Raw genomic sequence first — 22,774 nt, 5'->3', positions numbered from 1 at the left:
TTACAGAATGACAGACAAGACAGGGAAGCAAGAATTGGAACAACAATGGCTCTTATTTTCTATTTCTTCCGCCATCTGTATCACTGCTAAGGACTTCCACATTTCCAGAGCAGTTCTGATTCCAATTCCCTGTTATCTTGTACACGGTCACAAAACGAACTGGGAGATTTCCCAACCTCTCTTACAAAACAGCAAAACTCTTGTTCTTGAACTGAATTAGTGCAAATACCTGTGGGATTAACGTCATACACAAAGTTAGACACTGAAGCTTGTTTAGTCTTCTATTCAAAGAACCAACATTTGAAAAATTCCTAAAGAAAACAGACATGGAAGTCCATGTCAACATACACAACAGGAACCCAAAATGCTGCACACCGGCTTCCCCCAACTCGCCCGGCTCTCACTGCTTAGAAGGCTGACCGCTCCCTCTTCAAACTCAGAGTGAAGGAGCAGCCCCCCTTCCTGCCCCACGGGAGAAGCTGCTGGACGTGGGACTGGCTGCTGCACTGGCTCAGGCTCCCTCTTCCTCATCGCTCACACTCCCTGCAGACACGGATGGGAAGAACCTGGGAGCCATGCTATTGCTCCTGAGCAGATGCTGCAGGACCTGACACTCGCTGGCCTCCGCGTAGGCCCGGGGACCCCACAGGAACTCGTAGCGGGCAGGGTCGCTGTGGGGCACCTGCCGGTACTTCAGGTAGCCCGTCTGCACCCACACTTCGGTGAGCAGCTCCCTCCCGCCACAAAACCCCAGGGTGTCTAGCATTCCCCACACCTCCTCCTCAGGGACGTGGTCACCGAACAGGGTGACCATGGTCAGGACCAGCAGAGGGAGGCTGGCCTCGGGCGTGCACTGCCAGTCGCTCAGCACTGCATCCCAGGTGAGGCCCAGGGTGGGGACCAGGACGTAGGTGCGCTCGCGGGGGTCCACCACCTTCACGTCCACGCCAAACAGCAGCTGCAGGCACTCGCAAACGAGGCGGAAGACCACGGGGAAGTGGTCCCGATGCTCCCGGACGACCGTACTCAGCATCTCCGCCTCGGAGGTCGGCTCCCCGGTACGAAACTTGACGAGCAGGAACCCCACCAGGTCAGCCATCAGCGCAACAAGTGCCTCGCGGGACAAGGGCTCGGCATAGGCGGAGAGGGAAGGGGCACCAGGGGAGGCGGAGGACGAGGGGGATGCGGCCTCCTCCCCCGCAGCCCCCAGCAGCGGCGCCTCCACCGGACCCTGGACCGGGACTGGGGCCTCAAGGTCGGCCTCAGGATGGCGGAGCTCACTCATCTCGACCGGGGGCCTGATCACTGGGGTCGGGCCGCCCACGGGAGTGTGGGCAGGGGACCTCGTACCTGGGGTAGAGAGGGGGTGTGAGCGGCCTCGGCGGAGAAAGGCACCCTGGGCAGCCCTGACAAAGGCCACTTACAGGTCTCGTATCAAGGGCTGCCCTCGGGCCTCACAGGGGCGCTCCTCCCGGGTGGCCTGTCCCCTGCCAACCTGAAGAAGGAAGTGAGGGGGCTCCTCAGGGTGCAGCCAGCACGGCCCCAGGTTCTGGGGCTGACAGGGCGGTGGGGTGACTTGGGTGTTGTGGGGTCCCCTCTGTTCTGGGAGGGGGAGCCCCTGGGTACACACTCAGGGCACGCACCTCCCCTTGGCTCCTGGCGCTGCCTGGGCCTCCTCTGCTCTGTGCCCTGAGGACACGGTCCTCAGACCTGGGCCTTCGCCTCCCGGGTCCTGGAGCCCCTGTAAGAGGAATGGAGGGCGCACCTCTTGTGTACACTGTGGCACAGCTCTGGGCCTCGGTGCTGGTAGGAGGATTGGGCCGGACTCTGTGAGGTCCCCCCAGTTCTGAGTTCTGGGGTGGGTGGTCCCCTCGGGGTCGCTCATCGTGCTCACTGTTCCCCTTAAGGGCCTGGACCCTCCCCTTTGCAGGCCGGAGGGGAAACTCAGAACAGGACCCCGAATCTGAACAGAAAGCAGTGAGGGGGCCCCACAGGTGGCTGCACCTGCCCAGGGCCTCCCGAGGGTCCTAGGAAGGGGAGATGCTGGGTCCTCACCTCCTCCTCACATCCTGCCTGGCCTCCCAGCACTGACCACAGGGGCAGGTTTCTGTTGAGGCCCCTGTTCCAGGGCTGGGGGTCTGCTCAGTCCTCCCTCGGGGTCCTGGGAGTCCACCCTCTGGACCTGAAGGCTCACCCCTCACACCAAACACCTGACCTCCTGAGGACCCCGACCCAGAGGTCAGGAAACATCTCATCTGCTGACCGCGCTCTGGCGCCTCCAAGGCCCCCGCGGAAGGGCAAAGGATCCCTCCCTGTGTCGGGGTCTAACGTCCTCAGTCCTTCCTTCCTCGCGTGCAGGCTGGACTCTGGGCAGGACCTGGGATTGTCCCGTCTGCCAGTGTGAGTCCCTGCTCCTTATACCAGGTCTCCAGTCTCTCCGAGACCGTGACGTCAGGACGTCAGGACAGGCCTACCGTGCTCATCCCACCCCGGGGCCTCCCACGGCCACCTGCAAGGGCGGTGATCTGGTGGGTCCCTTTTGTCCTCCCTCAGGGTCCCCTCAGTCCTGCCTAAGGGCCCTAACCTTAGTCCACCAGGGACCTGACATTTTACCCTCTGCCCTCATGAGACCCCACCCCTTATCCCAGGTCCCCAGCTTCTCTGAGACCCGGATGTCAGGAAGTGCTGCACGTGGCGGCCTCCCAGAGCCAACTCAGTTCTGGGTTGCAGGCTGCCCTCAGTGCTCCCTCAGGGCCCTCACCTTGACTCCACACAGAACCTGGGATTCTCCGCAGTGCCCACCAGACACCCCGCCCCTTATACCCCCTCTGCAGCCTCTCTGATACCCCGCCCCGTGCTCCCCCTCTCCAGGGTGTCTGAGACCCGGATGTCAGGAAGTGCTGCACCTGTTCATCCCGCCCTATGGCTTGAAGGGCCAACTCGGTCCTGGGATCCAGGTTCCCCTCAGTCCACACTCAGTGCTCTCACCCTAACTCTACATAAGACCTGGGATTCTCTCCTGTGCCCGCCTAGGATCCCGCCCCTTATACCCCCTTCCCAGCCTCTCTGAGACTCCACCCCGTACTCCCCCTCCCCAGCGTCTCTGAGACCCGGATGTCAGGAAGTGCTGCACGTGCTCATCCCGCCCTCTGGCCTCCCATGTCCAACTCTGTTCTGGGGTCCAGGCTCCCCTCAGTCCTCCCGCAGGCCCGTCTCCTTGACTCCACGGAGGACCTGGGATTCTCTCCCGTGCCCACTGGACAGCCCGCCCCTTATACCCCCTCCCTAGCCTCTCTGATACCCCGCCCCGTGCTCCCCCTACGCAGCGTCTCTGAGACCCGGATGTCAGGAAGTGTTGCACGTGCTCATTCCGCCCTATGGCCTCCCAGGGCCAACTCTGTTCTGGGGTCCAGGCTCCCCTCAGTCCTCCCTCAGGGCCCTCACCTTGACTCCACGGAGGACCGGGGATTCTCTCCCGTGCCCACGAGACACCCCGACCCTTATACTGCCTCCCCAGCCTCTCTGAGACCCCGCCCCGTACTCCCCTCGCCACCGTCTCTGAGACCCGGATGTCAGGAAGTGTTGTACGTGCTCATTCTGCCCTATGGACTCCCAGGGCCAACTCTGTTCTGGGGTCCAGGCTCCCCTCAGTCCTGTCTCAGGGCCCTCACCTTGGCTCAATGAAGGACCTGGGATTCACTCCCGTGCTCACCAGACACCCCGACCCTTATACCCCCTCCCTAGCCTCTCTGAGACCCCGCCCCGTACTCCCCTCCCCAGCGTGTCTGAGACCCGGATGTCAGGAAGTGCTGCACGTGCTCATCCCGCCCTATGGCCTCCCAGGTCCAACTCTGTTCTGGGGTCCAGGCTCCCCTCAGTCCTCCCTCAGGGCCCTCACCTTGACTCCACGGAGGACCTGGGATTCTCTCTCGTGCTCACCAGACACCCCGACCCTTATACCCCCTCCCTAGCCTCTCTGAGACCCCGCCCCGTACTCCCCTCCGCAGTGTCTCTGAGACCCGGATGTCAGGAAGTGCTGCACGTGCTCATCCCGCCCTTTGGCCTCCCAGGTCCAACTCTGTTTTGGGGTCCAGGCTCCCCTCACTCCTCCCTCAGGCCCTGGGAAGTGATTGGCCCATGAGGGGGGAGCCCTCATGAATGAGATTACCTCCCTTCTAAAAGAGGCCCCAGACGGCTGCCTCATCCTCTTGTGCCATGTGAGAAGATGGCTAGTTGATACAGCTAGACAAGAAACCAGTCCATATAAAGAAGAGCTTTATTACTATTATTTATTACTCAGCCGTACAAAGGAACGAAATTGGGTCATTTGTAGAGATGTGGATGGATCTAGAGACTGTCATACAGAGTGAAGGAAGTCAGAAAGAGAGAAACAAATACCGTGTATTAATGCACATATGTGGAACCTAGATAAATGGTACAGATGAACCGGTTTGCAGGGCAGAAATAGAGACACAGATGTAGAGCACAAACATATGGGCACCAAGGTGAGACAATGGTGGGGGCGGGCGGGGGGTGTGATGAATTGGGAGATTGGGATTGACATATGTACGCTAATAGGTATAAAATGGGTAACTCATAAGAACCTGCTGTATAAAAAAATACATAAAATAAAATTCAAAAATTAAAACAAACCAAAGAAATAAGAATAGGTTTATGACATTATCAATCACAGTAGAAAACCACCTGTAAAGACAAATGGACGTACTTGCCACAACGGGCTCTGCATCGCCAAGTTCGCTCCCCAAACTCCGCAGCCTCGCAGGAGGCCTTCCTATTGGTGGAAGGCCAATGGGCGTGTCTTTTGCTTCCGGAGGCGCCAAGCCTTGGGACCTCAGGCCCTCAGTGCGCATGGCTACTGCTGCTTCCGTAGCAGAGCGCCTCCTCACGTGCTCTTCTGATCCAACCAGTTTCTCGGTAAAGAGACGTCTAGAACTTTCTCCCTCATCTTCCTGGGGCTTCCGGGAGCACCCGGAAGCCCACGTGGCGTTCGCACAGAGTGCCTGGGACAGTCGGCGGCACAGTTCCTGGCTGCTCTGCTGAGACGAGCTCTTCAGCCCCTCGTGAGCGGGACTCCGGAGCCATCCACAGAGTCAGAGCGAGTCAGGAGACAGGCGGGGGCTTTGCCGGGGGCTGGACTCCGCAGGTACCGGGGGCCCCGGGAAGGAGTGGAGGTCGGGGGAGGGCTACGGGCTGCTCGGTTGGGAGTGGGGGAGCGGCGGCGGAGGGTAGCGGGCTGAAGGGGGGCTGAGGGAAGGGTCCCCCAGTGAGCGGGTCAGAGGGGAGGACCGCTGGCTTCCGGGGTGGCTGGTGGGGGGCGTTCTGGAGTCGGGGTGCAGAGGGTGGGGCTAATGGCTAAGCGTGGGGGGGGCCTGAGCGGAGGGCTTCCTGCTGGTCGGGTGGGGCCGGCCTTGGGGGCCAGAGGAGAGGACGACTGGCTGCGGGGGTGGGGAGGACGGGACGGGCGGGCCCCACCCCCGGGGCCGAGACGGGAGGGGAGGGCTAACGGCTGCTGCGTGTGGCGGGAGGAAGGCTGAGGCGGGGGTCGATGGGGAGGACTCCCGGGCGCGGGTGCGGTAGGCGTTAGGGGAGCTCCCGGCGGGGCGGGGCGTGGGGTGGGGGGGGAGGACGCTCGTGGCAGTTAGGGGGCTCCGGCTCCCGGGTGGGCGGGGGCAAGACGGGTGGGCTCTGCGTCTGGGGTACGAGAAGCGAGAGCCCCTGGCGCTGAGTGTGCTCGGGGGAGGACTCCCCGGTGTGGGGAGGTGAGAGAGGCAGTCTGACCTCTACGCATGGCGGGGCGCCCGGCTTCCAGGGCCCAGAGCGGAGCGCCACCAGCTGGTGGGTGGGGGAGGGTGTATGGAGGGGATGTAGTGCGAGGGGTCGCGGAGGAGCCGCCTGGCCACGGGGGGGCGGGGGGGTGGGGGGCGTAAGTGAAGCTGAGAGGGGGAGGCGCTGGGGCTGCTGTGATCTGGTGGAGGCTGTTGGCCATGGCAGATGGATTTGTGGGGGTCCAGGGAGGGGCTCTGGCCCACTGCATGAGGCATCGAGAGCTTCAGGTCGCCTCTGTCCGGGTGGCACAGGAATTGCAGAGGTGGGTGGGCTGGTCAAGGCCCTGGCCTCCACACACAGTACACAGATTCTTTACGAGGGTGCTTTGCACATTCACCCGGACACGCCATACCAGAGTTGTAAAACAGTCTCCATAAATTTAGCAGTATTGCAAGTTTCCATGATAAGTTTTCTCATCACGGGGAATTTTATTTGATGGTACTAATGATAATATATCTTCAAATATTGGGAAACCCATGGATCAAAGAGAAAAATCACAGAGGGACTTAGAAAATATTTCCAAGTGAATACAAAAAAAGCACAACTTACCAAAATTAGTGGGAGGCAGCAAAAAGCGACAGGAGGAAACTGTATTCCTCTAAATGCTTCTGTTAGAAAAGAGTCAGGACATAAAATCAGTGAGCTAACAGTCCATTGAGAGATGCTAGAAGAAGAAGAGCAAAGGAAACATAAAATGAAGTAATAAGAGAGCTAAGAGAGGAAATCAGTGATAGAAAGCAAATTATGGACACGGTGAACAAAGCCATGCGCTTCTTTCAAAAGAGCAAGGAAACCGAGAAAGTCCTAGAACGATGAATCACGGAAACATAGAAAGAACGCTGATCCCCAATATGAGGAATGAAAGAGGGCCAACGTTACAGATCAGATGTACATTAACAAAGAGGATATAGGGGAATATTATGGGACATTATGGAAATGTTTATGCTAACAAATTGGAAGACTTGAAAAATTCCTTGGGAAAAAGGCAGCTTCCTAAAACTGAGGCCAGAAATGTAGAAAAGGTGACGAGCCTTCTATCTGTCTTTTTTTTTTTAATTATTTTATTTTATTTTATTATTGTTTCTTGAGTCGTACGCAACAAGTGCTCTTTTGTTATTTTTTTTAAATTGTATTTTTACTTTGGGCTGCGTTGGGTCTTTGTTGCTGCGCGCGGGCTTTCTCTAGGTGCAGCGAGCGGGGGCTACTCTTCGTTGCGGTGCGCCGGCCTCTCATTACGGTGGCTTCTCTTGTTGCAGAGCACGGGCTCCAGGCATGTGGGCTTCAGTAGTTGTGTCACGTGGACTCAGTAGTTGTGGCTCGTGGGCTCTAGAGCGCTGGGTCAGTGGTTGCGGAGCATGGGGTTAGTTGCTCCGCGGCTTGTGGGATCTTCCCGGACCAGGGATCGAACCTGTGTCCCCTGCACTGGCAGGTGGATTCTTAACCACTGCGCCACCAGGGAAGTCCCTAGCCTTCTATCTTGTAAATAAATGTAATTTATAAAAAAAGTGTCCTAAAGTCAAACAAACCAAACAGGGCAGGGAGGTGCTCCAGGCTGCTGCTGTGAGGGGCACTAGGGTGGGCTGTGTGGCACAAACATGATTCTCTCCTCTTTGCACCCACAGGCCGGTTCCCACACTTCAACAGCCTGTGCACTCCTGTTTGATCGCTTCCCCCCACCCTCAGGTACTCGAAGATGGCGATGGCTCTGGCGGTATTGCGGGACTGGTGCAGGTCGATGGGCGTGAACGCTCAGCGATCTCTGCTCATCCTGGGAATCCCAGATGACTGCAAAGACCAGGAATTCCAGGAGGCTGTCCAGGCTGCCCTGCATTCCCTGGGCAGATACCGAGTGCTGGGCAAGGTCTACAGAAAGGAGCTGGGGTCGAGTGTTGCCCTGGTCGAGTTTGCTGAGTGTTTAAATCGAAGCTTGCTCCCCCGCCAAATACCAGGCAAGGGAGGGCCCTGGACTGTGGTCTGCCTGCCCCAGGCCCCTGATGCTGATTCACAGGATAGACCCAATTTCCCTGCGCAGCCCCAGGGACAAGCAGTGGTTGGCAGGGCGGGTGAGGCAGGAACTGCAGGGGAGGAGGAAGCTGCAGGGGAGGAGGAAGCTGCAGGGGAGGCGGGAGTCGCAGGTATGGAGGGAGACACAGGTGAGGAGGAAGCCTTAGGTGAGGAGGGAGCTGAAGGTGAGAAGGGAGCTGCAGGTGAGGAGGGAGCTGAAGGTGAGAAGGGAGGTGCAGGTGAGGAGGGAGCTGAAGGTGAGGAAGGAGCTGCAGGTCCGGAAGGAGCTGAGGGTCAAGCAGGAGCTGAAGGTGAGGAGGGAGGTGCAGGTGAGGAGGGAGCTGAAGGTGAGGAGGGAGCTGCAGGTGAGGAGGGAGCTGAAGGTGAGGAGGGAGCTGAAGGTGAGGCGGGAGCTTCAGGTGAGGAGGGAGCTGAAGGTGAGGAGGGAGGTGCAGGTGAGGAGGGAGCTGCAGGTGAGGAGGGGGCTGAAGGTGAGGCAGGAACTGCAGGTCACTCAGGAACTGCAGGGGAGGAGGAAGCTGCAGGGGAGGCGGGAGTCGCAGGTATGGAGGGAGACACAGGTGAGGAGGAAGCCTTAGGTGAGGAGGGAGCTGAAGGTGAGGAGGGAGCTGAAGGTGAGGAGGGAGCTGCAGGTGAGGAGGGAGCTGAAGGTGAGAAGGGAGGTGCAGGTGAGGAGGGAGCTGAAGGTGAGGAAGAAGGTGCAGGTGAGAAGGGAGCTGCAGGTGAGGAGGGAGATGCAGGTGAGGAGGGAGCTGAAGGTGAGGAAGAAGGTGCAGGTGAGAAGGGAGCTGCAGGTGAGGAGGGAGATGCAGGTGAGGAGGGAGCTGAAGGTGAGGAAGAAGGTGCAGGTGAGAAGGGAGCTGAAGGTGAGGAGGGAGCTGAAGTTGAGGAGGGAGATGCAGGTGAGAAGGGAGCTGCAGGTGAGGGAGATGCAGGTGAGGAGGGAGCTGAAGGTGAGGAAGAAGGTGCAGGTGAGAAGGGAGCTGAAGGTGAGGAGGGAGCTGAAGGTGAGGAGGGAGGTGCAGGTGAGGAGGGAGCTGCAGGTGAGGAGGGGGCTGAAGGTGAGGCAGGAACTGCAGGTCACTCAGGAACTGCAGGGGAGGAGGAAGCTGCAGGGGAGGCGGGAGTCGCAGGTATGGAGGGAGACACAGGTGAGGAGGAAGCCTTAGGTGAGGAGGGAGCTGCAGGTGAGGAGGGAGCTGCAGGTGAGGAAGGAGCTGCAGGTGAAGCAGGAGCTGAAGGTGAAGCAGGAGCTGAGTCAGATGAGGAAGGAGCTGCAGGTTACAGAAATGTTGCAGGCGTGGCAGGACTTCTGAGTGTGGCAGGACTTCTGAGTATGGCAGAACCCACGGGCGGGGCAATGGCTGCGCCTGAGGAAGCAGTTGTGACAGCGGCAGGCGCCATGGGTGAGGCAGGGCCCGGGACCCAGCAGTGGAGGCAGGCCTCACAGCCCGTGCTGGACAGCATGGGCTACCAGGAGCTGGGAACCTTCTCTGGGATGGAAGAGCCGGGCCACGGGGAAGGGTCCTCTGAGAGCTGGCTGGAGCAGGCCAGCCACACGCTGCACCTGTGGCGCCACGTGTCTGAGAGGGAGAGGAGGAGGAGGCTGGTGGAGAGCTTGCGCGGCCCCGCGCTGGACCTCCTGCGCGGCCTCCTGGCGGAAGATCCCGAGCTGGCTGCCCAGGACTGCCTGGCCGCGCTGGTGCAGGTGTTTGGGAACAAGGACCCCCGGGGGAGTGCTCGGCTGAAGTTCGTGACCTGTGCCCAGCGGCCCCAGGAGACTCTCTCTGCGTACGTGATGCGCCTGGAAGGCCTGCTGCAGTCGGCCCTGGAGAAGGGGGCCATCCACCCGGCCATGGCGGACCAGGCGCGCGCCCGGCAGGTGCTGACGCGGGCCCGGCTGAACGACACGCTCCGGGACACGCTGAGGCGGAGGCGGCTGATGAGGAGGCCTCCCGGCTTTGCGGGGATGCTGCGGCTCATCCAGAAGACAGAGGCCTGGGACGCCGACCCGGCTAGCAGGGAGCACTTCCCAGGGCAGGAAGAGGCCCGTGTGGACGTTGCAGTCCTGGCAGCAGCCGCCCAGGCCGCCCCGGCCCATGAGGCCATCACCGCAGGCACCACTGCACATGGTGAAGATACCACCGCCCAGGCCGCCCGTTCCAAGGAAGGGAGCGCCGAGGACCACCCGGCACGTGAGGAGGCCAGTGCGGCAGTTGCCGGCACTGCCAAGGCTGGCGAGGCGGCCCCTGAAGACCATGGTGCCGCCAGGGCAGCCCCTGAAGACCATGGTGCCGCCAGGGCAGCCCCTGGCCCTGGGGAGACCAGCAAGGCGTCCGCGGCCACTCAGGAAGATGGAAGTGCTGCCGCCCCTGCGGGCCTAGGTCAGGCAGGACCCTCAGATGCCCCCGGGGTCCCCATGCCTGGCCGGATGGGCAGTGCTTCCCCGGTGGCCCCAGGAGGTCCTGGCTGGGAGCCAGAGGGCCTCGCCGAGGCAGGAGGCCAGGAGGCCGAGGAGACCCCCGAGGAGGGGCTCAAGCCCATCCCAGAAGAGCCGGGAAATGAGGACGGGGCTGCAGAGATGAGCCCCCCGGGGTCCACCTCGGGCCACTAGGCTCAGCAGGCCCCAGGGCCCCCACGCTTGGAGGCAGGGGGAGGCCAGGCCTGGCAGCCTACTGGCCCCATATTAGGGGCCACTCCAGGTGCCTGGGCCTCCCTCCTGAGAGGGGACCCCTATTCATCATCCCCTGGGGCAGGTTGCTCCCTGTACTGGCAAGCCCAAATGTGTCCCTGTAGGCCCCAGAAGGACCCAGGTGTCAGGGAACCCCCCAGCCCCCGCTCCCCTCCCCCCAACACACACACCCTAGCCATCGTCCCCCCGCAGAGCCCTGAGGTGCGCCACGTGCCAGCCAAGGCTCTGGTCTCTGTGGGCCAGTGTCTGAGCTCAACGTGTGCTTTCTGGGCATAGATTCAGGCCCAGCGCTGCCTGTTGTTGTGGAAATGTGCATGTGTTCTCCTCTGAGCAGTTCCCCCAACCCCTGCGCGGCGTGGAGACCCCGAGCCCAGTCCCAGGAGCCGGCGGGAAGGACGGGATGGACGAGGTCACAGCCAGCGCCCACCCCAGGACCTGGGAGCCCACCTGCGACCTTCGAAGGAAGACCTTGACCGGGGCTGCAGGAGGTCTGCGGGAGGCCCCCCAGGGCTTGTGTTCTGCTGGGCCACCCCGTTGTTCCTCGGGACTCCACGTCCCCGGCTCGGTGGTGTGCGCCCTGCTGTGGGACTGTCCTGTGCCCGCCATAGGGCAGGGCCAGGCCCCGGGCATGTGGGCCAGAAATGGAGGGTCTGCCCTGGGGGGAGCGGGCATGGCTGGCGCCCATCTTCCTGGCGAGAGGCCACCCGCGGGGCCCTCAGGAAGGGAGACTGTGGGGAGATGGAGGGCCGCCGGGTGGGGTGTAGCGGAGGCACCTTTTCGAGGACCCTGGGTGGGGCCGGGACCTGTGAGCTCCGGTGGCCGTTAGAAGATCCTCTGTGTGTTGTTATGCCCTGTGTTCAATGGTTTCAGTCAATGTTTCTGTTTAATAAATTTCCCTGAACGTTTCATCTGAGTCTGGCCTCTGCTGTGGGCAATGGAGGGAAAGGGCTGCTGCGGGTGAGGGCGGGGGTCCAGAGTCCGATTCCTGCTCAGCACCCATGGGACACCTCTCCGGGGGGAGGGTAAGGTAGGCACTTTGCAGACCCAGACATCGTGAGGGTTTTTCTTCCATTTCATGGGTGAATTGTAAAGTTTTAGCGAAAACTGATAATTGCCTAAAAAGGCAGTAGAGAAGTTAAAATGTAAATGAAAACCTTGATTATCTCAGCAGGAAAAAGGGAACATAGGAGCAACAATAGTTGGACAGACACTGCTATGGACTGAATATTTGTAAACCTCTCCCCCTCATTCACCTGTTAGATTCTAACCCCCAAAGGGATGGCGTTTGGAGGTGGGGCCCTGGGAAGTGATTAGCCTATGAGGGGGGAGCCCTCATGAATGAGATTACCTCCCTTATAAAAGAGGCCCCAGACGGCTGCCTCATCCTCTTGTGCCATGTGAGAAGATGGCTAGTTGATACAGCTAGACAAGAAACCAGTCCATGTGAAGAAGAGCTTTATTACTATTATTTATTACTCAGCCGTACAAAGGAACGAAATTGGGTCATTTGTAGAGATGTGGATGGATCTAGAGACTGTCATACAGAGTGAAGGAAGTCAGAAAGAGAGAAACAAATACCGTGTATTAATGCACATATGTGGAACCTAGATAAATGGTACAGATGAACCGCTTTGCAGGGCAGAAATAGAGACACAGACGTAGAGCACAAACATATGGGCACCAAGGTGAGAAAATGGTGGGGGCGGGCGGGGGGTGTGATGAATTGGGAGATTGGGATTGACATATGTACACTAATATGCGTAAATGGATAACTCATAATAACCTGTTGTATAAAAAATAAAATAAAATTCAAAATTTCAAAAAGAAAATCACCTCCAAAAGAAATCTGAATTCTCACTGGCTACCTTATTTGACCATGGGTTGAACCTTCGTACTCCTTAACTGCTCTTGAGGGATTTGTCAGGTGGCGTCAATGTGGGTAGGATTTCTCTGTGAAAACAAGACGATTGATTCCCATCACCACTTCCCCACAAACACACAGATGCTAAAGGGATTGCAGAGTTCTTCCGTGAAAGTGCTGGGAATGTGGGCTCATCTCAGCGAATCCCTCCCTGCCTGGTGAAGCTGCTGTAAGGATTATTTAATGCAGAGGAGGGTGTACGGCACCTCTGAGGGCGGCTGGGACCCCAGGAAGTGTCCAGATAGAAATGGAGGGCTTCCCTGGTGGCACAGTGGTTGAGAGTCCGCCTGCCGATGCAGGGGACGCGGGTTCGTGCCCCGGTCCGGGAGGATCCCACATGCTGCGGAGCGGCTGGGCCCGTGAGCCATGGCCGCTGAGCCTGCGCGTCCGGAGCCTGTGCTCCACAACGGGAGAGGCCACAACAGTGAGAGGCCCGCGTACTGCAAAAAAAAAAAGAAATGGGGGGGTCCTTTGAGAGACTGAGTTCACCTTTTTTTCTGTTGGTGGGCCCTAGTCTGACCTTAGATGAAAATAATATCAACCCACCACAAAGGGGCAGGGGGGCGGGGGGAAGCACTCTGCAGAAGGCAGTCATTGTTGGAACAAATAACCCACACAGGACCTTGTGCCCCAACTTAGCCATGAGCCCAGGTGAAGGAACCAGGGCTGGCAAGGCGATTCCAGTCATGCATCATACACCTCTCCGGCACATGGGGACCAGCGGACACCTGCCTGGCTGACGATAGGCATCTGCTGGCCCCCCCGCCACCGCAGGCCGGTGTGAGCCCAGTCAGAGCCCCATTGGCCGGGAGAGGGCCAGGCAGGCGTGCACGGTGGGCAGGGGATGAGAGGAACACAGACACCCCCCACCCACCCCAGAGCTCAGGCGGCCAAGGGGTCTGCCTCACCTGCACTTCTCCTCCCAGAGGGACTCCAGCGATGCCTGCAGATTGGTCACATACCGCTCCTTGAGGCTCTGATAGGACACCTGCAAGCTGAGGTGGAAGGTCTTGACTTTGATCCGCTCTTCCTTCACCTTCTGCCACAGCAGGGCTCACAGCTGGGCCCCATGCTTGGTCTCCGAGGACCTCCCCTGCTGCAAGGCTGCGGAGTGACTCTCTGGAGAGAGGTGTCTAATTACATCAAACAGGTCGGTGGATGGGCAGTGTTCCGCACCTGGCTTGGGGGACTCTGAAACAGAGCCTTCTCGCTGGGCTGCTCACGGTTGTACCCCAGGCTGCTTTCTGCCCTCAGCACTAAGCCCTTGGGCCTGCAGCCCTCCTCCAGCTCCTGCAGCTGCTGGTGACACCGGTGGAGCCTTCGCTCAATCTGGGCAACGGTGGCAGAGGCACGCTGGTTCACCTTCTCTAAGGCCTGCCAGATGTGGGGGGCCTGCTGCCGGCCAGCTGTGGACACCAGCTTGAGGAAGCCCACAGTGTTCCTGTCCAGGCTGGCCTTTTCCACTCTCAGCTGCTCTGAGAGGTACAGGATGCGGTGCTTGACGCTGTCCTGTAAGTTCCGGGCCAGCTCCCCATCTGAGAGGCTGGAGGGGCCACTGGGGCCAGCCTTACTGGATGACAGGGATCTGCAGGACAGAACATTGGAGGGGAAGTTTGCAGTTGGGCTCTTAGTGTATTCCGCCTGCATTGGGAAACGAGAATCACAAAACAGGTACTTCTGTGAGATGCAAATGGTGGGAGAATTAGACACAAATTGCTCCACTCTATAACAGTACTTATGCATATGCGCAAGTACTTCATTTGCAAGATTTGTGCATCTGAGGTGGGCCCGACACAGACTGGACATTCTCCCCTCCTCTTCAGCACCTGGCTCCTTGCTCTATGGGTGTACCTCACTATGACCTCCAGGTGGCTAGCAACCCCCTCCACACCTGCCCTGTCTGTTCTTGGACTTCTCTTCCAAGAATTACCAACAGTGGGTCTCGTTTTATAGAGAACTGTTCTTGTAGAGCATGGAATAAACTCATTTCCATTAATCCATACAGCTTGCTGTATTGCTACTGCCAGATGGATAGAAGAGATAGGCAGGGAGATTTGCATCCTAACAGGTTCATTCCTTCATCTAATCATTCATTCAACACATATTTCCTGAGCGCCTACCATGTGGTACAGAAGCCAGACATATTCCTTGGTCTCACAGAGCTGACAGCCTAGGGTGGACAGTTCTGCTGTAACACAAACAAATGAGTCTGTTGCATGGTGAAGGATAATAGTAAGAGCCTTGGAGATAGAGCCCAGTTCAAATCCCGACTCTACCACTCTTGAGACCTTGAGTAAGTTAATAAACCGCTCAGAGGGTCGGTTTTCTCATCTCTAAAATAAAGATGGACATAGCAGCCTAACTGGAACACAGGAGACCATGGTACAGTGGACAAGGATGAGGTAGGAGAGGTAGGTGAGGCCAAGACAGGTGGAGCCTCTGTTCTGTTTCTACTTTTTAACTAAAAGCACCTTCATGACTGTTTTTTTAAATTAATTAATTTACTTGTTTATTTATTTTTGGCTGCGTTGGGTCTTCGTTGCTGTGCGCGGGCTTTCTCTAGTTGCGGCGAACGGGGGCTACTCTTCATTGCGGTGCGCGGGCTTCTCATTGTCATGGCTTCTCTCGTGGAGCACGGGCTCTTGGTGCACGGGCTTCAGTAGTTGTGGCACGTGGGCTCAGTAGTTGTGGCTCACGGGCTCTATAGTGCAGGCTCAGTAGTTGTGGTACACAGGCCTAGGTGCTCCGCGGCACATGGGATCTTCCCGGACCAGGGCTCGCACCCGTGTCCCTTGCATTGGCAGGCGGATTCTTAACCACTGCACCACCAGGGAAGCCCTTCATTACTGTTTTCAATCTGAAAATGCTCTCCCAGTGGGAAGCAAGGAGTGATTATAGTGTAATAGATATTTTGGTTCTGTGTATTTTATTCTATGCAAATTATTCCTTGATATTTTAAAAAACATGTGATACCACTATGCACCTAGCAGATTGGCAAAACTTAAACTATAATAAATCTCAGAAAGGACATGGAGCAACAGGAACCCTCAATCACTCCTGGTGGGAGAGTAATTGGTACAAATATTTTGGGAAAGCATTTGGTAATATCATAAAGTTGAAGACATCCATACTGAATGGCCCAGCAGTTGCATTCCTAGATATATCCTTGAAAGGCAGGTACAATAATACTCCCAATAACCAGCTGCTAGAAACAACCCACCTGGCCTATCATCATAGAATGTGTAAGTGAACTGTAATATATTCAACAGTTTACTGCTATACAACAATAAAAATAAACTACAGCCTTGAAAACATGAATGAACAAGCATAATGTTGAACAAAAGAAGCCAAACACAGAAGAATCCATACTATATATGGTTCTGCTGATATAAAGTTCAAAAGCAGGCAAAATGAAATGATGTTGTTTAGGGATGCATACACAGGAAGGAAGTAAAGCTGTAAAGAAAAGCATGGGGACTTCCCTGGTGGCACAGTGGTTAAGAATCTGCCTGCCCGTGCTCTGCAACAAGAGAAGCCACCACAATGAGAAGCCTGTGCACTGCAACGAAAAGGAGCCCCCGCTTGCCGCAACTAGAGAAAGCCCACAAGCAGCGATGAAGACCCAATGCAGCCAAAAATAAATAAATTAATTAATTTTTAAAAAGAAAGAAAAGCATGGGCTTCAGTAGCATAAACATCGATAGTGGTTCCCACTAGAGTGGGAGAAGGGGATGGTGATTGGAGAGACATGAGGAGGCTAGTGTACTTGATCCGAATAGCAATTAAATGTGTGTTTACATTAACATTACTTCCTAAACTAAATGTTGATGTTTTCTGCACCTTTATATGCATATGCCGGATTTCACAATTTTTTTAACATCTTTATTGGAGTATAATTGCTTTACAATGGTGTGTTAGTTTCTGCTTTATAACAAAGTGAATCAGTTATACATATACATATGTTCCCATATCTCTTTCCTCTTGCGTCCCCTCCCTCCCACCCTCCCTATCCCACCCCTCTAGGTGGTCACAAAGCACCGAGCTGATCTCCCTGTGCTATGCGGCTGCTTCCCACTAGCTATCTATTTTACATTTGGTAGTGTATATATGTCCATGCCACTCTCTCACTTCGTCCCAGCTTACCCTTCCCCCTCCCCATATCCTCAAATCCATTCTCTAGTAGATCTGTGTCTTTATTCCCACCTTGCCCCTAGGTTCTTCATGACCTTTTTATTTCTTATATTCCATATATATGTCTTAGCATACGGTATTTGTTTTTCTCTTTCTGACTTACTTCACTCTATATGACAGACTCTAGGTCCATCCACCTCACTACAAATAACTCAATTTCCTTTCTTTTTATGGCTGAGTAATATTCCATTGTATATATGTGCCACATCTTCTTTATCCATTCATCTGTTGATGGACACTTAGGTTGCTTCCATGTCCCGGGTATGGTAAATAGAGCTGCAATGAACATTTTGGTACATGACTCTTTCTGAATTATGGTTTTCTCAGGGTATATGCCCAGTAGTGGGATTGCTGGGTCATATGGTAGTTCTATTTTTAGTTTTTTAGGGAACCTCCATACTGTTCTCCATAGTGGCTGTATCAATTTACATTCCCACCAACAGTGCAAGAGGGTTCCCTTTTCTCAACACCCTCTCCAGCATTTATTGTTTGTAGATTTTTTAATGATGGCCATTCTGACCGGTGTGAGATGATATCTCATAGTTTTGATTTGCATTTCTCTAAAGATTAATGATGATGAGCATTCTTTCATGTGTTTGTTGGCAATCTGTGTATCTTCTTTGGAGAAATGTCTATTTAGGTCTTCTGCCCATTTTTGGATTGGGTTGTTTGTTTTTTGGATATTGAGCTGCATGAGCTGCTTGTAAATTTTTGAGATTAGTCCTTTGTCAGTTGCTTCATTTGCAAATATTTTCTCCCATTCTGAGGGTTGTCTTTTGGTCTTGTTTATGGTTTCCTTTGCTGTGCAAAAGCTTTGAAGTTTCATTAGGTCCCATTTGTTTATTTTTGTTTTTATTTCCATTTCTCTAGGAGGTGGGTCAAAAAGGATCTTGCTGTGCTTTATGTCATAGAGTGTTCTGCCTATGTTTTCCTCTAAGAGTTTGATAGTGTCTGGCCTTACATTTAGGTCTTTAATCCATTTTGAGTTTATTTTTGTGTATGGTGTTAGGGAGCGTTCTAATTTCATACTATTACATGTACCTGTCCAGTTTTCCCAGCACCACTTATTGAAGAGGCTGTCTTTTCTCCACTGTATATTCTTGCCTCCTTTATCAAAGATAAGGTGACCATATGTACGTGGGTTTATCTCTGGGCTTTCTATCCTGCTCCACTGACCTATATTCCTGTTTTTGTGCCAGTACCATACTGTCTTGATTACTGTAGCTTTGTAATATAGTTTGAAGTCAGGGAGCCTGATTCCTCCAGCTCCATTTTTCGTTCTCAAGATTGCTTTGGCTATTCGGGGTCTTTTGTGTTTCCATACAAATTGTGAAATTTTTTGTTCTAGTTCTGTGAAAAATGCCAGTGGTAGTTTGATAGGGATTGCATTGAATCTGTAGATTGCTTTGGGTAGTAGAGTCATTTTCACAATGTTGATTCTTCCAATCCAAGAACACGGTATATCTCTCCATCTCTTTGTATCATCCTTAATTTCTTTCATCAGTGTCTTATAATTTTCTGCATACAGGTCTTTTGTCTCCTTAGGCAGGTTTATTCCTAGATATTTTATTCTTTTTGTTGCAGTGGTAAATGGGAGTGTTTTCTTAATTTCACTTTCAGATTTTTCATCATTAGTGTATAGGAATGCCAGAGATTTCTGTGCATTAATTTTGTATCCTGCTGCTTTACCAAATTCATTGATTAGCTCTAGTAGTTTTCTGGTAGCATCTTTAGGATTCTCTATGTATAGTATCATGTCATCTGCAAACAGTGACAGCTTTACTTCTTCTTTTCCAATTTGGATTCCTTTTATTTCTTTTTCTTCTCTGATTGCTGTGGCTAAAATTTCCAAAACTATGTTGAATAAGAGTGGTGAGAGTGGGCAACCTTGTCTTGTTCCTGATCTTAGTGGAAATGGTTTCAGTTTTTCACCATTGAGGACGATGTTGGCTGTGGGTTTGTCATATATGGCCTTTATTATGTTGAGGAAAGTTCCCTCTATGCCTACTTTCTGCAGGTTTTTTATCATAAATGGGTGTTGAATTTTGTTGAAAGCTTTCTCTGCATGGATTTCACAAATTTTTTAAGTTTTTAAATGTTCAAGAGATGGTTTAATCACAGATAAGAAATGGCTGGAGAATTAGTAAATTGTAAAACAGAACTAAAGAAAGCATCCAGAATGCAGCACAGAGGCACAGAGAAATATAAAATTTGAATAAAATTGAAAAATAGGAGACACAGAAGATAGAATGAGAAAATCTAACAAAAAATCTAACTGCCATGCCTCAGGAAGACAGACTAAGGTAACAGCAAGGTTTTAAGAGATAGTCACTAAGAATTTTCCAGGACTGATGACAGACATAAATCCACAAATTCAAGAAGCCCAAGGGACTCCCCTGGTGGTGCAGTGGTTAAGAATCCTCCTGCCAATGCAGGGAACGTGGGTTCAATCCCTGGTCCGGGAAGATCCCAGATGCTGCGGAGCAAATAAGCCCGTGAGCCACAACTACTGAGGCCTGCATGCCTAGAGCCCGTGCTCCACAACAAGGGAAACCACCGCAATGAGAAGCCCGCATACTGCAACAAAGAGTAGTCCCTGCTTGCCGCAACTAGAGAAAGCCCATGCACAGTAACGAAGTCCCAACACAGCCAAAAATAAATAAATTAATTAATTTTTTAAAAAAAGAAGCTCAAGAGATCCCAAACAGGATAAAACGGAAATAGATCCACACTTAGACACAGATCTTAGAAGCAGCCAGATTGTAAAAGTTGATTACCTTTAAAACCATGACTTTTAGACTGAAAGCTGCCTTCTCTAAGGCATCAATGAAATCCTGAAGAGTTGAATAATATCTTCAATATGCCGAGAGAATAACTGTCAGAGAGAAAAAAAAAAGGTCACATTCAAAGAATCAGAAGACAGAATGTCTTCAGCCTTTTCAGTGAAGCACTAAGAATTAGAAAACAATGAAGTAATGCCTTCCAAATTTGGGGGGAAAACGATTTTCTCACCTAGAATTCTATAACCAAACTGTCAATTTTTAGGTTAAAGGCGTTTTCTAACATAAAAGAACTCAAATAGTTTACTTCCTCTGCATTCTTTTTCTGGAAGCTACTAGAGAAGACGTGCCACCAAAACCAGACAGGAACCTACGACAGAGGTAGAGATGGGATTTATGAAACTGGGGCCCCAAGCTAAAAGAAAGGCAAGTGCAATCTCCAGGATGATGGCAGCTGGGCAGTGGGCCTGGAGGGCAAGTCAAAAGGCTCCAGGAGAGAGTGCTCCAAGTGAATGAAATATGCAGGACATCTTTCAGCAGCTGGAGAGGAGATATAGCCAGTTTGGGGAAGTGCTGACCTATAATAAGTAGTAGAGAACAAGCAACACGGGGTAGGGAGAGACAAGTGTTAACTCTAAGGAAAACAAAACATCAGGAGAGAAAGGAAAAGTCATCAGAGTTGCTGTAGACTTGATAACGTGAACATCAAAGAATAATCTAATGCAGATGATTGTATACTGTACTGGAAGGATGGGGGTGGTGAAAGAGCTACATCATCATCTTTAACTGTGAGAAGTCAATCAATAATTCCCAAAATCTAAAAAATAAAGAAACAGCACTATAAACAACTTATTTACAGAACTAGAGGTAAATGCCAAAAGAAACAGCTAAAAGGGTTGAATGTAGTTGATTCTGGGGAATGGATGGACCACTGTGGGTGGAAGCAAGAGATTGCTATTTTTTAAAAATATATATTTATTTGGCTGTGCCAGGTTTTAGTTACAGCATGCAGGATCTTTAGTTGTAGCATGCAGGATCTTTAGTTGCAGCATACGATCTCTTAGTTGCAGCATGTGGGATCTAGTTCCCTGACCAAGGATCGAACCCGGGCCCCCTGCATTGGGAGTGAGGAGCCCTGGCCACTGGACCACGAGGGAAGTCCTGTAGAGATCGCTATTTTTTGTAATAAACCTTGTAGAACCATTTAACTCTTTGAACCAGGGGTTGGCAAACTACGGACTGGTTTTGTACAGGTGTGAGCTAAGAATGGTTTCTACGTGTTTAAATGGTTGAAAAAAATCAGAAGAAGGAGGATATTTTGTGGCATGTGAAAATTATATGAGATTCAAATTTCAGTGTCCACAAAGTGTGACTGGCACACAGCCACAATGATTAATTTACATATAGTGTATGGCTACCTTTGTGCCACAACAAAGGTCTAGTTGAGCAGCTACAACAGAGAACATGTGGCATCAAATATTTACTATACGGCCCTTTACGGAAACAGTGCGCTGACCCCTGCTTTAAACAATGTTCATACGTAGCACTGATAAATGAAAGAACTAAGTATTTTTAAAGAAAGTAGCTAATAGGGAAAGTTAAAATTTGCTAATGACTTGTTCTATTGAGGAATTTTATAGATATCATATAAAACTAAAAACTGACAGAAGAATATGTTGGTGAAAAAAAATTCAAGGCAACCAGTAGAAAAAAGCCAGGTAAATAACATCCAAATAATCAAGGGCAGAAAAAAAGGAACTTGATTAATCCAAAAAAGGGAAGGAAAGGAGGAACAAAAAGAAATGAGATATCAGGTTAAGTAGAAAATACAAAATAGGATGGCAATAAGATGTGATTATCAATGGCTGTATACCATGTCCTTGAGAAGACTCAATACTGTAAATATGTCAGCCCTCTACATATTAACTTATAAATTCAATGAAATAACAGTTAAAAACCCAATGGGAATGTCTTATGAATGTTAGATTAGCTAATTCCAAAACGCAAAAGAATAGCTAAGAAATTTTGGGAACGAAAAATAAATATGGTCTTGGGATACTTGGCTATCTGAATAAAACTAAATTAGAGCGCTACTTCACATCACATACAATAATAAAGTCGAGACAGAATAGAGAACTAAATATAAATATGAAACTCTAAAGGTATCAGAAGGACACAATAGGAAATGTTTTTATAATCTCTCTGTGGAGAACACCTTTTTGAACAAGTCTCAAACTAAAATGCCATAAAGGAAAAGATTTACATATTGTACTACAGTTTAAAAAAATCTTTAAACCTTCTTATGGTGAAGGAAGCATAAAGTTAAGAAGCAACATTTCGGTTTCGGTTCAAACACTTGCTTCTTCTTAAAAATAAAGTATCTCCATGAACATTTTTAAAGAGCAACAGATTAAGAAAAAAAGATTTGCAATTATCTCTAAGAGATAAAAGGCTAATCAACATATAAAGAACTCCTACAAATTAGGAAGCTAAAAACAAATCATCAAACATAAAAACAGCAAAGGGTAGTCATAGACAATTCAGAAAGGATGAACTATGAATACCAGTAAACATATGAAAAATGTGCAACTGCAAGGAAATCAGGCAGACATAAATCAAATGATTAAAAAAGATGTTCTCGGGCTTCCCTGATGGTGCAGTGGCTGAGGGTCCGCCTGCCGATGCAGGGGACGCGGGTTCGTGCCCCGGTCCAGGAGGATCCCACATGCTGCGGAGCGGCTGGGCCCGTGAGCCGGCTGGCCGTCCAGAAAGTTCTAGAAAGAGAAAGAAGGTCCGCGCAGAGACGCCACACTGCCTCAGAACGCTCAGGCCGCCTCACTTGCTGTGAAGACCTCCCAACCCCCACTGCCGGGGGCTGGGCTGCTAAGGGGCTGGAGGGAGGCGGCTGCAAAGGGGAAGATTCCAGCGTGGCTTTTTTTATAGTGTGAGGAAGTGCGCAAAACAAACTGCACTATTGTATCAATAACTCTTTTAAAGCCTGTGAATGCATCGGCCCTCCTTTACTACAGTCACCACATCGCGCAACTATCACACCATCTACTTCCAGAATTTTTTTATCACCCCAAAAGTAGACCTGGTCCTGCGTGTAGGCAGCCCTCTTTGAATTGATAGGACGAGGGCAGATATAAAAGAATTAAATTATTTCGAATAATGTGCAACATATGAATAACAATTGTTCAAAATCCATGGAGTTGGAGGGCGCGCGTAGGGAGCGGCACGCCTGCGGCCAGCTGAGGAGGCTCCGCGCCATTTGCTCCTCAGACGCGGAGAGAGCGGCGCGCGGAGGGGGCGGCGCGC

At 52.4% G+C, this 22,774-nt stretch overlaps 3 protein-coding genes across 3 annotated transcripts in view; 1 reads left to right on the top strand and 2 right to left on the bottom strand.

Moving 5' to 3' along the window:
- TEX28 (testis expressed 28) overlaps positions 1-19,465 on the bottom strand; it is a 45,416-nt gene extending 25,951 nt beyond the window's left edge. Inside the window, 3 exon segments of the mRNA XM_067722667.1 lie at positions 13,394-13,682; positions 13,685-14,126; positions 19,454-19,465. Coding sequence (XP_067578768.1) covers positions 13,394-13,682; positions 13,685-14,126; positions 19,454-19,465 — 743 coding nt within the window.
- On the bottom strand, positions 512-1,285 carry LOC137216384 (melanoma-associated antigen 8-like). The gene has a single exon (XM_067722355.1). It carries the CDS (start codon positions 1,283-1,285, stop codon positions 512-514), a length of 774 nt encoding a protein of 257 aa, XP_067578456.1.
- Positions 7,541-10,653, top strand: LOC137217024 (paraneoplastic antigen Ma6E-like). The gene is made up of 4 exons (XM_067723223.1): positions 7,541-8,072; positions 8,163-8,360; positions 8,808-8,915; positions 9,042-10,653. Exons 1-4 carry the CDS (start codon positions 7,541-7,543, stop codon positions 10,484-10,486), a joined length of 2,283 nt encoding a protein of 760 aa, XP_067579324.1. The 3' UTR covers positions 10,487-10,653.
- Positions 19,466-22,774: the final 3,309 nt, after the last annotated feature.

Source organism: Pseudorca crassidens, chromosome X (genome assembly GCF_039906515.1).
Source record: "Pseudorca crassidens isolate mPseCra1 chromosome X, mPseCra1.hap1, whole genome shotgun sequence".
NCBI lineage: Eukaryota > Metazoa > Chordata > Mammalia > Artiodactyla > Delphinidae > Pseudorca > Pseudorca crassidens.
Note: the sequence above shows the minus strand (reverse complement) of the source record. Positions and strands in the feature narration are given on the sequence as shown.

Excerpts from the sequence above, each read along its gene's own strand:
- LOC137216384 (XM_067722355.1), bottom strand. The coding sequence starts at position 1,285 with ATGAGTGAGCTCCGCCATCCTGAGGCCGACCTTGAGGCCCCAGTCCCG.
- LOC137217024 (XM_067723223.1), top strand. The coding sequence starts at position 7,541 with ATGGCGATGGCTCTGGCGGTATTGCGGGACTGGTGCAGGTCGATGGGC. Across the intron at positions 8,073-8,162 it reads AGGTGAGGAGGGAGCTGAAG|GTGAGGAGGGAGGTGCAGGT; the intron begins GTGAGAAGGGAG and ends CAGGAGCTGAAG. Across the intron at positions 8,361-8,807 it reads AGGTGAGGCAGGAACTGCAG|GTGAGGAGGGAGCTGAAGGT; the intron begins GTCACTCAGGAA and ends AGGGAGATGCAG.